Here is a 15,332-nt window from a genome sequence, read left to right as displayed (position 1 = left end):
CATACATACATACATACATACATAGTATGAAGCTCATTTTTCCTTAATACCCCTTTTCACATATATGAAAAAAGGGAAATAAGGAAAAATGAGCTTAACAATATATGATGTTTCAGTTCAGACTATACGTTTATGTTTTCCAAGTCATTCATACACGGGGGAAATAACGCGATCGAGGTAAACATCCCCAGATGATGATGATGATAATTATTATTATTATTATTATTATTATTATTATCATCATCATTCAGCAGATAAACCCTTATTCATATAGAACAAGCCTTCATGGGCCACTGTCTCGAAATTCAAGCTTCCAAATGCAGAAGAAGATGTCTCACTTATAAAAAAAAAAAAAAAAAAAAAAAAAAAGTAAAAATGTATTGAAATTCAAGGATAATAGTGTTAGGGGTATTAATGCATTGCATCCTGCTTGACCTTCTGAAGTTCCAACTGCAGGACATCCTGAGGGAGGCTGTTCCACAGTCCAACGATGCAAGGAATAAAGGACTTCTGAATAGAGGGAATATTATCGGAATCATGGCATATAAAAATAGGGACAGATTTCCCAGTCTAGTTAGCAGACGGAAGGAAACGAGTTCACAGAACAGCGTATTCCGATCAAGCCTGGATTTCCAGAGTAGTAAACAGTGAGCTGGCGAGCAGCGTTGCAAGGCATAAAAAAAAAAAAAAAAAAAAAAAAAAAAAAAAAAAAAAAAAAAACAAAAAAAAAAAAAAAAAAAAAAAAAAAAAAAAAAAAAAAAAAAAAAAAAAAAAAAATGCATGCATTCAAAATCCCTTTTATCAATTTATTAATATTTTTATTGGTTATGTTTACTAAAATGTTAATTTATCTTTTTATTTTCATGTAGATATTTTATTGAATTGATTATTTATCTGTATTTTTATCTGTATATTTGTTAAATTATTTATCTATCATTTCCTCTTTCTTAAATAACTGATCTCTTCTCTGTATTTCCTATTAACTTCTATAATTTCTTTCAAATGAACAAGATATTATTTGGAAGCTTGAATTTCAGGTGATTTGCCCTTGTAGGCTTCTTCCATATGAATAAGGGTTTATCTACTGAGTAGTAATAGTAATAATAATAATAATAATAATAATAATAATAATAATAATAATAATAATAATAATAATAATAGAATGCCTGAAAATATATGGGGCAGAGGAAAATACCATCAGCTTCCTCAAAAATACAATGCGCAACTGGAATACAATACTTACAAGCTCTGGAATAAGACTAGCAGAGGTTAATATCAGGAGGGAGGGATCTTCCAGGGCGACTCACTGTCCCCACTACTCTTCGTAGTAGCCATGATTCCCATGACAAAAGTCTACAGAAGATGGATGCCGGGTACCAACTCAAGAAAAGAGGCAACAAAATCAACCATCTGATGTTCATGGACGACATCAAGCTGTATGGTAAGAGCATCAAGGAAATAGATACCCTAATCCAGACTGTAAGGATTGTATCTGGGGACATCAGAATGGAGTTTGGAATAGAAAAATGCGCCTTAGTCAACATACAAAAAGGCAAAGTAACGAGAACTGAAGGGATAAAGCTACCAGATGGGAGCAACATCAAACACATAGATGAGACAGGATACAAATACCTGGGAATAATGGAAGGAGGAGATATAAAACACCAAGAGATGAAGACACGATCAGGAAAGAATATATGCAGAGACTCAAGGCAATATTCAAGTCAAAACTCAACGCCGAAATATGATAAAAGCCATAAACACATGGGCAGTGCCAGTAATCAGATACAGCGCAGGAATAGTGGAATGGACGAAGGCAGAACTCCGCAGCATAGATCAGAAAACCAGGAAACAAATGACAATACACAAAGCACTACACCCAAGAGCAAATACGGACAGACTATACATAACACGCGAAAGGAAGGAGGGAGAGGACTACTAAGTATAGAGGACTGCGTCAACATTGAAAACAGAGCACTGGGGCAATATCTGAAAACCAGTGAAGACGAGTGGCTAAAGAGTGCATGGGAAGGAAGGACTAATAATAAAAAGTAGACGAAGACCCAGAAAATATACAGAGACAAGAGAAAGACAGAAAGAACAGAGGGACTGGCACAACAAACCAATGCACGGACAATACATGAGACAGACTAAAGAACTAGCCAGCGATGACAATTGGCAATGGCTACAGAGGGGAGAGCTAAAGAAGGAAACTGAAGGAATGATAACAGCGGCACAAGATCAGGCCCTAAGAACCAGATATGTTCAAAGTACGATAGACGGAAATCACATCTCTCCCATATGTAGGAAGTGCAATACGAAAAATGAAACCATAAAACCACATAGCAAGCGAATGCCCGGCACTTGCACAGAACCAGTACAAAAAGAGGCATGATTCAGTGGCAAAAGCCCTCCACTGGAGCCTGTGCAAGAAACATCAGCTACCTTTGCAGTAATAAGTGGTACGAGCACCAACCTGAGGGAGTGATAGAAAACGATCAGGCAAAGATTCCTCTGGGACTATGGTATCAGAACGGATAGTGGGTGATACGTGCAAAATAGACCAGACGTGACGTTGATTGACAAAGTCAGAAGAAAGTATCCAATCATTGATGTCGCAATACCATGGGACACCAGAGTTGAAGAGAAAGAGAGGGAAAAAATGGATAAGTATCAAGATCTGAAAATAGAAATAAGAAGGATATGGGATATGCCAGTGGAAATCGTACCCATAATCATAGGAGCACTAGGCAACGATCCCAAGATCCCTGAAAAGGAATCTAGAAAACTAGAGGGCTGAAGTAGCTCCAGGTCTCATGAGAAGAGTGTGATCCTAGAAACGGCACACATAGTAAGAAAAGTGATGGACTCCTAAGGAGGCAGGATGCAACCCGGAACCCCACACTATATCCACCAGTCGAATTGGAGGACTGTGATAGAGCAAAAAAAAAAAAACAAAAAAAAAAAAAAAAAAAAAAAAAAAAAAAAAAAAAAAAAAAAAAAAAAAATAATAATGATAATAATCATAACCATAATAATAACAATAATAATAATGATACTAATAATAATAATAATATAATAATAATAATAATAATAATTTAATAACAACAACTTATTGACTTGCTCACTAGTTCTCTGGGGATGATTATTCTTGTCGAGTGATTTTCCAATGTGCAGGAATGAATTGGCTAAGCATTTGATCAAGTATTTATAGTCTGAACTAAAATGCCTCATATATTATTTAATTTCCTTTCAATTTAGATTAGTATCTTGTTATAATATTTGCCAGAGTTACCCATACTTCAACGAGTGCGCGTCAGCGCTCTGTTTTTACTTCAGTCCGTGGCTCTAACCTTCAAACTGTTACTTCCGCGTAAAGAATATTAGGGAAATTGATCTGAGAGAGAGAGAGAGAGAGAGAGAATGGGAATCGGAATGTTTTGATCCTTGACATTGGAGTTTCTAAATTCCAGACATCTGTACTCGGAGAAAACCGTTATTCAAGGAAGGTATACTTATTACAAGGTGTGATTTTTGATACGCACGCATCCTTTCGATAACTTATGCGATTAATGACAATGTTCATATAGACGCATTTGTCATTACACGTACCATGTGTGACAGAAAAAACTTGAAATTTGCATCTTTTTTAAGAGGAAATATTCCCCGATATATTTTTCCCACACCAGGCTTCAGGCTTATCCAAACGGTGTGAAATGGGAATTGCTCTTATTGATTAACTTTCAGGAGTCTGGTAGACTTGTACTCTTTAAAATGATAGGTGAATTTTAGTTGGTTTATATACATAATTGTTATTGTTATAGGGGGACAGGTCAATAAACACTATCACCATATTAAAACATATGAGATCAGGTTCTTCTGTGGCTCACAGATTCGTCTTGGGGTTGTTTTACTCAAGTCACACTGACTTAACTTTAAGATTGAGCTATTGTAGATTTTTTTATTGTAAAGTAACTGTTCATCTTTTACGTTGATATAGGCATTTTGACATAGCGCCATATCCTCTCGCGTATTCCTTCGTGTAGTCAGGGCTAAGTTTTTGCTGCTCCCCTTGTCTTCATTTCGAAAATGGTTGTAAACATTACATAGATATTTTTTTTATCGTATGCAACCGATTTTTAACTCCTTTTCCCCCGTAGTTCAATCCGGGATTTAAAAAAAAAATATTGTCGGTCTGCAAACTTCATTGTAAAGATGTCTTGTAAATTTGAACACTTGAGATAAGGCCAAGAAGGACTTTTTAATGTTTCTTCATATGACGTTCGAAAGTGTTTAAATGTTTTATTGCGTTTCGTAGCCTACGTTTTACCATTTGTCTCATCACAAAAATGCCAAGCGTTGGAACCGGCTTGTCGTCTTCTATCGCAAACACTGATCTTAGAAAGCTCGTCGTTTCCAAGTTCACTCGTATGTAAATGTTTCGAGGATAAAAAAAAAGGCCTTAAAGATAAGGGGAGGATTCAAGTGGCTTCGCCTGTCCGTTGTGGAGACAGAAATAGAAGGGAGGTGTCGAGTTTTGTCAAGACATCATTTTGATGCAGTAACTGGCGACGGATTTTCAGACTTAGAAATTAAGACGTTGTATGTGACGTGTATTGAACAATCATCCCTGGGCGCTTGATATCTTTTTCCTCGTATGTCAGTTTTCATCTCAGTGTTTTTACACACACGGAAGATTCTATGCGGGTGTGAAGATCCCGTTGGCCCTTTCACTTTCGTTGTCTCCAACTGGTTTATTGTAGGTAGGGGCTCTTAGCCGAATCCTTGAAGGGATCCGCCACCCATCTTCATTCGGGTTTTTGTTACACTCGGGGAAACTGATCTTTCTCTTCCTTGTATTTTATTTGATGTACCTGAGTGTGAGCTTGAAAAACAGCGAAGTAGTTGCTGCTGTGATTTTTGTAAAAAAGTTACTTGCAGGAAGTGGTACGATAGTCTGGCGAGTTTCAGTTCATATACATTAAAGGTGACGACTGACTTAAACAGCAGTATTGTACATTAGAGGGCCTTTGAACTTTTCCACATTTGATCTTTTACCTCTATTACCTTTCGAGTTGGGTAACATGATTCTCCCGTTTTCATTGCTGCAACCGATTTGTAAATTTGTGTTGCATGCTATACCTTTGTCGCACCACCCCTCCTTCTTCCGGTCAGGATAATGACGCGGGGCTATTCCTCTTGGACTCCTTAGATGTCGTCCCCGTGCAAGGGTCCCGTGGTTAAGTTAATTCAATGACGTCACACAAGTATTCCGGGCGTCGCTCGACGGGATCCGGGTACGGTCAGTCCCCGGGGAGGAACACGGCCCGGGAATTTTAGAATACTAATACGTAGGCGGTATGATACCGTGGGATCATCATAGTTGTGTTGCAGACCTCTGATTTAGAATTGAGATGAGATATATACCTTTTGCCATCTCTGATTATTCTAGAATCCGTCCGTTGCGAGCAAATGTATACTTATGTTGATTTCTTTGTCGTTTATGTTTATGTGGAACTGATATTAAACTTCCACGCTTGCTTACGATGATATTTTTAGACCTGTGGTAATAATCCTAAAGTATATATATATATATATATATATATATAAATATATATATATATATATATATATATATAATATATATATATATATATATATATATATATATATATATGCTTGTTACCGTGGCAGGGAGACTTTTTAGCTTGCACGTGTGCTCTCTTGAATAGAGTGTCGGATAACCCCTACACACGATTAACTTCTGGTTGATATCGAGAAACACTGAACGATTTCTCGCTATGAAAAGCAGGTCGTTTATTGGTATTTTATTTGTCCCAATTTTTCGACATGAAACCCTTACCGGACGCTGCCGTAGATAAAATAACTAATTGCAATATAAATAATAATGGTTTTCATTACAGTTTCTTATTACATTAATTCATTACTATTAGTGGGCATCATTTCTTAAAGAACAAAGCAGAAGACCATGAACATATCCAGCAAAAAAAAAAAAAAAAAAAAAAAAAAAAAAAAAAAAAAAAAAAAAAAATGAAATAGGACAGAAATGGTATATATTAATTAACTTGAGCTGAAACTGAATGACTCTTCCAATTAAAGTTTTATCAGTTCCTGTGTCCTATTTGAACCACAAAATTTTCAATTTACGGATGATGTTTTTGCAACTGTCATCATAAAATTTTTTTCTGAGAATTCTCGCCCAGTTAGAACCAATGAAGACTTGACGATCAGCTTATTATCTTTATTTCTTTAATGTTTTTTTTTTATGTATTTATGTATTTATATTTTTATTAAAGACAAGAAACAAGACTAGATTTCTAAAACTTACCCTTTAGCTTCAATTTGTCAGTCTGTAATAGATACAGTTCCTCGTTGGGCGAGGGGATTGCGTGCTCATCTACCGATTCGGTAGTCGTGAGTTCGATTCCCTGTTCTGCCAACGTGGAATCAGAGGAATTTATGTCTGGTGATTAGAAATTAATTTCTCGATATAATGTGATTCGGATCCCACAATAAGCTGTAGGTCCCTTTGCTAGGTAACCAATTGGTTCTTAGCCATGTAAAAAATATCTAATCGCTCGGGCCAGCCCTAGGAGAGCTGTTAATCAGCTCAGTGGTCTGGTTAAACTAAGATATACTTAACTTGCAGTATGATACTCGTTGAGAAATAATTGATTTTGATGTTTCCTTTCCTCAGTCCATACAATGATTTCAACATAACTGATATCAGGTCTATAGCAACAAAGTGCTCCTTTTATTCAATTTGTTTTGGAAATGATCCATCTTATCTGATCATTAGTCATTTTAGACTTTGATCTTAGGCAGCATTTTTTTTTTTGATAACCAAACATTTGTTAGAATGATGGGTTTTTGAATGGCAGAAATCCGTCGCTTTCAGTTCTTGAATCAGTTCTGTAAAACAGAATGCTGCAAAATGTCGGTTTTGTAGAATTGCAAAGCTTTCTATTTTAATTTCCGTTTTTCATAACTTGATGGTTCATCCAAGGAGTTTGGTCATTTCGTAGATTCATTTTCCTTTATTTTTATTCACGTACTTGCGGTAAGATGCCGGGATGAAGATTTAGAAATGAAGGTAACTCCTGCGACTGACCACTGAACTGTATTATTTTATGCGTTAGGCGCCTAAGCTGTGATTTTGCGTTGGCCATATTCCTGTATACTATATCTTGAAACCAAAACTCTTCACGTTACTTGAAAAGATCGGGAAGCTCAGTGGGAAGATACAGCTGGGTGAAATACCCAACCGTTGTCTTTATTTTCGTGAATGTCGATTGCATGAGGAAAGTACCATAATTTCCACTCAAATACCATATTTTACAGCATATTCATGCCCATGTAGTCCCTCGCCAGACATGCTGATTATCCTTGATTCTCCCCCGTAGGGAGCTAGTTCCGTCAGTGGACCTCATGTGGTGCACTGTAGGCATTACTTAAGGTTCTATGCAGCGTGCCTTCGGCCCTTAGCTGCAACCACTTTCGTTCCTTTTACTGTACCTCCTTTCATATTCTCTTTCTGCCATCTTACTTTCCACCCTTTCCTAACTAACACCTGTTACAACTTTCAAACCTTTTACTGTCAATTTCCATTTCGGCGCGGAATGACCTCATAGTTCCCAGTACTTGGTCTAAATTTTATATTCAGTTCAGTTTTATCCTTGATTCTCTCTCTCCGCTGCAAGTTGCATCACTTTCCATTTTCTGTAGTTAGTGTTTAGGGTCCAGTGGGACACCCGCTATGCTACCACTTCCTGCATCTACCCTGGAAGAAATAGAATATTGCCCAGTTGCTCCGTTCACCCATTGCTTCTGTCCCCTTCTCTCGACCAAGGTCCGAGTATATTTAAAGGACCATGCTCTCGACGAGCGAGGCTTTCGTTCTCATCGTTGCCAGGCCTTTCCTACTTTTCTCTTTTCCTTTTCTTCATCATAACCATTTTCTTTGTGCTTCGTCATGACATCAATCAGTGTTTAGAACGGTGTTTGTTAATCCTCGTGTAATCATTAGAAAATAAATCTTTATGATGCATTCTTTAACTCTTATATTTTCACTTTTATAGGTGTCATATTGTATATTTACGTATGAATTGTAGTTTAAAGAAGGGAACTGGTTATATAGACACAGGTACACAGTCATGCTTTCCACTATTATTGGCGGTGTTTACGTGTAAGAAGATTCTGCTTCTCGGATCAGTCGGATTTCTAAAGTACTTTTCGGAATATTTTATTTATCTCATAAATAAAATATTTTACATTAATTATAATATAATAAATATCCTATTTACAACTGTCAAGCCTCGCGTCGACAGCGTGCTCGAAATCTTACAAGTTAAACGTCGTCTCTTCCGTCTTTTTTTTTTTTTTTTTTTTTTTTTTTTTTTGATGAAAGAAAATTATTGCGAGTGCTGTTTGTCTGTCCGGCCTCAGATCTTGAAAACTACTGAGCCTAGAGGGCTGCAAATTGGTATGTTGATCATCCAACCACCAATCATCAAATATACCAAATTGCAGCCCTCTAGCTTCAGTTTTATATATATGTATATATATATATATATATATATATATATATATATATATATATATATATAAGGTTACATTTAAACAAGATCATAAGTCTGGCGGCAACACAGGCCACCACGGGGTCGTAGCTGAGTTTCATGGCCGCGGCTGAGAGTTTCATGGGCTGTGGTTGAGCGTTTCATACAGCATTATACGCTGTACAGGAAACTCGATTGCACCATTGAAGCTGTAATGGATTTTTACTTTTTTTATTTATTTATTTATTTATTTATTTATTTATTTATGTTTTTTTTCGTTGCTCTGCTCCTCCGTGGATATTCGGTTGTTGCGACACTGGTCAGATAGGTTTTGTTGCAGAGGTGACGTCATTTTCAGAATGAGAAAGGTTCAACGTTAATGTAGTTCCGGGTTTGATTTATAATAAGTTTTAATGATTGACTTTAATGGCTGTTTTGTATGAGCTTCTATTTTGATAGCAGCAGTTTATTACCATAATATTTATTACTATTAAATTGTCAAGCCCCCCTTATTTATGAAAGATAGAATTTTTAGTTTCATACTAAAATTACCTTTATAATGCTGTGTGGTTGACTATGAAATAGTAAATATGCTTAGCCTAGTATTCATTAATATGGGTGCATCGTCCAATAATTTTTTCTTATATGTTGTGGATTGTCATTTATCAATGGGATTAGCTAAGTATGACGAGAGAGAGAGAGAGAGAGAGAGAGAGAGAGAGAGCGTTCTTCCTCTGTGAAGAAAGGGTTCATCAAACTTTACATTACAAAGTAAAAGGTGAAGTTCTTTCGATTTTAAATCATGTACAGATTTTTAAAACTTCGTTTAATTTAGTTTCTCAAGTTCAGATTTGAGTAGAAAAGTTGTTTTGTAAATTATTCGATTGATTTTCGGTTCGTATGAGCAAGCCATAGTAATTATAGCTCTCCATTTAGTATTTCCTGTACGCTAATAATGAATTAGATTGGCAGCCTCCGTCCTTAATAGGAAACAATCTGGATGTTTGAAAGTAACTATAAAACTTTAATTTTCCTTTTATAACAGTTCAGAGTTGTCTTGGTTTCCCTGGTTAATAAACTTAGAATTTCCTTTTTGTTATCATTATTAGGTTATTCTGGCGTTCTTCCGTATTTGTTATTTACCTTGCATCGTATCCGTTATCACCTCTGTTCATCATCCATGTTTCATTTATGAAGGCCCTTCTCAGCCCACGTTTAGTTCAACTGGCGAACGCCATTTATATGTTAATCACAGCCTATTGTTCTTTTGACTCACTTGTGCTCCTGCTTCGTAATTGGTTTTAAATAAGACATATCTTGAGTTTCTTCTTAAATGTTTTTAGGTTCAACATCTTTTTCGTTCTTGAGGACGATTTACTGAAGAGCCCGATCAGCGTAGCTCCTTTTTCTTGTACATAACTATTGTGCTTCCTTTGATGTGTATTCTTTCCCTTATTATACGTCCGAAAACTCATTTATATTAATTTCTCGCTTCAGTAATTATACAGTGAAACTTCATAAGGATGTGAGTATCGTCTCCCCAGGTGATTTATTTATTCGTTGTTGATTTGGTAGCTCGTCAACCACCCGTGACTTGACATTGATTGAGAGGGAAACCGCCGAGAGAAGAACTCTCCTACCTTTCTTCTTCTTCAGTAATTTGCCAAGATATAATGAAGACTTACAGTATGGCTATGTGATTACTCGGTTATATACAAGCATTTTTCACGTTTCATTATTTAAGCGATTTTTTTTGTAAAGGCTACTTTTTTAAAAGTAATAATGTTTTATGTTCCCTCTACTTAATATTTGATTTGTCATATTTGGATACTCGTCAATTGGTAATTCGAAGTTCCTCATTGTCTTTTATTGCTTAACATCAAGCTGCTTTCAATTTCGAGTTGAAGTTACCTACTATAAGATTCAGGGTCTCTGTAACACAGTTTTTTGGACTTTGCTCCTTGTCAAAGCATCGGATGTAGCTGAAAGTTGACATATGTATATTTTACAACCACACACAAATTTTGTCAGCATTATCAATAACCTAAACACGATAGTTTTAATTTTTATAGAGTAAAAATGATATAGCCGACGCCATGGCCAATGATTACGAGCCAAGAGTCGAAAAACATTCATTACGTAAGCAAGGTAAACACGCCTTTTGACGAAATGTGGCCCCGCCCATCCTCCAGACAGAAACTCCATCAGCTCTGAAACCCAAAGACTTTATGAATGGCGGAACGATACATAGATGTGGGTGGGGTATCAGTGCTAGCGTAGTAATACTACTGTAGCAGTAGTGCCGCAACAGTATAGCAGTAATTACATGAATTAAACGTTTAGGCCAACTGCTGGGATCCTTGGGGGTCATTTAGCACTTCTTACAACTTCTCGAGAAATTAGTTTTTATAGACAGATGTTAAATTTTCTAATCCAACATTGCCCATGGTAGCCTTCAGTGTTATCCTGAATTATAACGAGGCGAAAGTGGGTGGAGCCTCATGAAGTCATCATTCGGACGATAATTATTGGTGAGGGTTTAAAGCCAATATACGGTACCGGCTTTTTTTTCCAGTAAACAGGTAGATAGCCAATAAATAAAAATTGCTTGACCATTGGATATAGCAGTTATCAAATCAAGCTTGTCTACTATGTTTTTGAAAATTACCAACTATTCCCTACATCTTGTCAATCTGATTGTGACCCATAAAGTAGACTGTAATTTCTTAAAAAACCTATTTTGGGAGTTAGACTAATAATCGTAGTGTTTTTGTATTTATTAATATATTTTGTTGGTTTGTTCATTATGACAATTATCAGTGGAGAGGTTCCAGAGTTCATAAAGGTGTACTGCTTTGCTTTTATTTAAATTTGTATGTCATTGTTGCCAGAGGTTTAGCCTTCGTTACGTATAGCCAATCATCCATCGAGAAAGAGGGAAGAAATGCTGTCATAAGTTACGTAACGAGTGCGTTCGAAACCTTTTCTCTGAGTAAGTTGGCCCGTCTTCAAAAAAAGTCATTTTTACATTATAAGTACCAAATTTATTCAACCTACGTAATGCAGAATACAGTCAAAATTTATGTGTAGATATAATATGTATTCTGAATAAGCGTTATATTTATGAAATGCATAGATAAAAAGTTATTGCGAAAAAACCGTGTTACAGAGGCCCTGAATTTCATAGTAAGAATCTTACCGCCGTGTACCAATCCAGGCGATTTCATTTCCAGTATGGTTTGTGTCAGTGGGAACAAACACACTTTGACGGGACCTCATATTTACACACATACTTGAGATGAACTATGTGTGAAAATAGCAAGAAAAATAAACTGAAGCCACATTACTGCATCTTTCCTTTCTCGCTCGAGTCGTCGGTCTGCCGTCATATTTTGGCAGGAAGAAGAAGATAAAACGTTATAACCCGGACATGTCATAAATGAATGTCTTGACTTCCCTTGACTTGTCATTTATCGTAGTGATCACAACTATCCCTCATTCCGGTTTCTCCTTTACGCATTAACTCGCCCGAAAAGCCCGAAAAGAAATGAAGCTTTTCCCTCATCAACGTCATTATCGAACAGTTGTAAATACAATCGCGCGTGTAATTAATATATGCCAAAAACACGTTGCAATTTCATTATCGTGATTTGATAGGCAGTATTCGAAGGGATGCTCAGTGGAATGACTTAACATTCATTTGTTTACATTTGTAAGGTCACCTTTAATTGTTGAAGTGATGCATCGCTTGTTAGAGGATTGAGTCTCAACACAGATGGATTTGTAAGCATATTAAAAAGTCTTTCCATGTCGAAGTTTTATTTGGTATGTTTATGAGATGATAATGAATTATTTTGAGCCATCGATCGCTAACATATTTTTAAGCAAAGGCCTCTCTCCTCTCCTCTCTCTCTCTCTCTTCTCTCTTCTCTCTCTCTCTCTCTCTCTCTATCTCTCTCTCTCTCTCTCTCTCTCTCCTCCTCTCTCTCGCTCCTCTCTCTCTCTCTCTCTTCTCTCTCTCTCTAATATATATATATATATATTATATATATATATATATATATATATCTTGTTTCTGTGTACATGTTTGTGTGTGTGTGTGTGTGAAGATGAGAGAGAGAGAGAGCGAGAGAGAGAGAGAGAGAGAGAGAGAGAGATTTACACCACAGTTGTAAATATTGAACATACTTTATAGAATTTTTTATGATTTTGTGTCTTTGTAAACAAAGCAACAATGTTCGTTCATGTGTATATATATGATGCATATATATATATATATATATATATATATATATATATATATATATATATATATATATATATATATATATATATATATTCCTTGTGTTGTCTAAACAGAGCTCTGTGGCAGTTTTTTGTGGTCATTAACATGAGCTTAATTCTTTTGGGAGAGATTACAGTCATTGTGATGCTGTAATGGAGATGCCTTTTGGTGGTCACATCTTTTATTGCATGCAGCCTGTTGGATTTGAATTTTAGAGTTAGAATAACAACTTAACCAATCTTTCACTTTTATTTTAATGTTGCTTTAGGTTCCATTAATTCAGGAAATAAATGTGAATTATACTTTATTTTGTAATGTACATCAGATTGACATTACTGTATAATCTTTATTTCCCTTGCATATTTGGAGTTCTAGAGATATACTGAATCCACGTAGGCATTAATTATGTTGCATAAAGCAGTTTTTTAAAAACCTTTTTCTTCTTTTTTGATGTTTGCAGAATGATGGTAGTGATACAGCACAGTCATCATCTGAGATGTCAGGCCGCTTGGGCGGTTTGGAGGATGAGCCAGACCTCACACCAGTTAAGCAGGTGGTGGTGGGCATCTGTGCCATGGAGAAGAAATCTGGCTCCAAACCTATGAAAGAAATTCTCACAAGACTGGAAGAGTTCGAGTATATAAGGACTGTCATCTTCCCAGAAGAAGTCATTCTTAAAGTAAGTTGGGGAAGAAGATTGCTGTTTTTGGCTTATCTCTGTCTGTAAACTTTAGCTTTTAAGCTTAGTCATTGTTTATAAAAGCTCACACAGGTGTTTCTCATTTTGAGTTTCTGAATTACTATGTGAAAATGAACCCCATAATGAAAGGACATTCATAGGAAGGCGTAATGGTATTTATTGGCCACCTTCCAAGGATAAAGTAGCTTTTTCATATACTAATTGCTTTGTATATATTTCCAATGCCATACTAGTTAACACCAAAATAATGTTGTCTTGGTCAAATCCAGCATTCAAAAATAAGTTTTTAATGATTTCATGGCTTCTGTTCAGTCACTATCGCAATATGATAAATATATCATTACATGAAAAGTATATACTACTGTAATTAAGTAAACCAGAAGAGAGCGTGAGAATATACCATAGTTACTTATAGGAGTAACTGAGAGCAGTAGACCCCGTGTTCGCGGGTGATGGGTACCAGACCCACTTGCAAATAGCTTAAATCCACTAATACTTAAAACCCCTCAAAAAATGCTTAGAACTTCCTATTTTGATTGTTGAAACACACACACACACACAGAAAAAGCCTTATACCTGAGTTTTTTAAGAGTTTTATCTCAAAAAGTGTATTTAATCACAAAAATTATATGAAAATACAATAATTTGTGAATATTTCTGAGTGCAAGATACCACAAATTTTCCACAAATAATGGATATATATGGTCTGTAGAAAAATTGATTATCATGTTTTTTTAATCTTTGAACATAATAAGAAGAAAATATAGTTAATGTGCTGTAATACTATTTATGATGATCCTGAAGAAGCTACGTTCATTGCCCTTATTGTCTTATCTTTCAATAATTGAATTTAATGTTTTAATTTTCACCAAATATGTAATATATTCAGAGATTATACATATTGCAAATTACTACATTTTGTTCTAATTACAATGGCAAACATTGGAAAGTTCATTGAACTTTCGTATAAGTTTCAAATTTGTGTTCATATTGAACCATTGCTGACATTCAGTCTAGCTGTTGGTTTGGTATCAGTGGAAATAAGCATCTATCATAATGCATATGGCGTAGGTGTGTGGTGTTTTACCACTCTTCATCCGATATGCGCACACGTTGCCAGATCTCATAAGATTCCTTGCTTTTATCTGCATTTTAACCGGATCCAGCTAGGCGCTAGACCTCAGGTTTGTAGCTATGAAAAATACAAATTGTCGTTGAAAATTTGTCATTTTCATGACAAATGTGCTTAACAAAAACAAAAAAAGCTGAAAGACCATAAGTAACGTAACAGAGGTAGGAAAGATGGTCACAAATTATAAGAAACAAATTAAGAAATCAGTAGAAATTGTCGTTGAAAATTTGTATTTTATGACAATGTTGCTTAACAAAAACAAAAAAAAAGCTGAAAGAACCACTAAGTAATGCAACAGAGGTAGGAAAGATGGTCACAAATTTATAAGAAAAAAAATTAAGAAATCAGTAGAAATGTGTGAACCCAAAACTGTTACATATGTATATTTTTTTAGCTAACCAAAGTTCATATGTATATTTTTTTTTACCTAACCAAAGCTTAATTCTGAGTAATGGTGGCAGTGCGAGACGTGGGTGTATAGCCTACTTGAGTAGGATATCTAACCCATATCATAGCAAGTTCTTATTAATTTTATAATATAGTATATTTAGTGAATATCTATTTAACCACTTTCTATATGAGGAGTGAGAGGTTCTTTAATGTACTGTAATGACTTATACCTTTTAAGGATGTTAGATT

General features: G+C 35.6%; 1 protein-coding gene across 7 annotated transcripts in view; it reads left to right on the top strand.

Annotated features, from left to right (window-relative positions):
• LOC135207478 (inositol hexakisphosphate and diphosphoinositol-pentakisphosphate kinase-like) overlaps positions 1–15,332 on the top strand; it is a 173,083-nt gene that overhangs the window by 139,283 nt on the left and 18,468 nt on the right. For all 7 annotated transcript variants that reach the window (XM_064239225.1, XM_064239224.1, XM_064239230.1 and 4 more), the window contains one exon: positions 13,322–13,540. In XM_064239225.1, the coding sequence (XP_064095295.1) occupies positions 13,322–13,540 (219 nt within the window). The remainder of the gene's footprint in view (positions 1–13,321; positions 13,541–15,332) is intronic.

The sequence above is a fragment of the Macrobrachium nipponense genome, chromosome 32, assembly GCF_015104395.2.
Source record: "Macrobrachium nipponense isolate FS-2020 chromosome 32, ASM1510439v2, whole genome shotgun sequence".
NCBI classification, from domain to species: domain Eukaryota; kingdom Metazoa; phylum Arthropoda; class Malacostraca; order Decapoda; family Palaemonidae; genus Macrobrachium; species Macrobrachium nipponense.
This window is presented reverse-complemented; position numbering and strand designations above follow the sequence as displayed.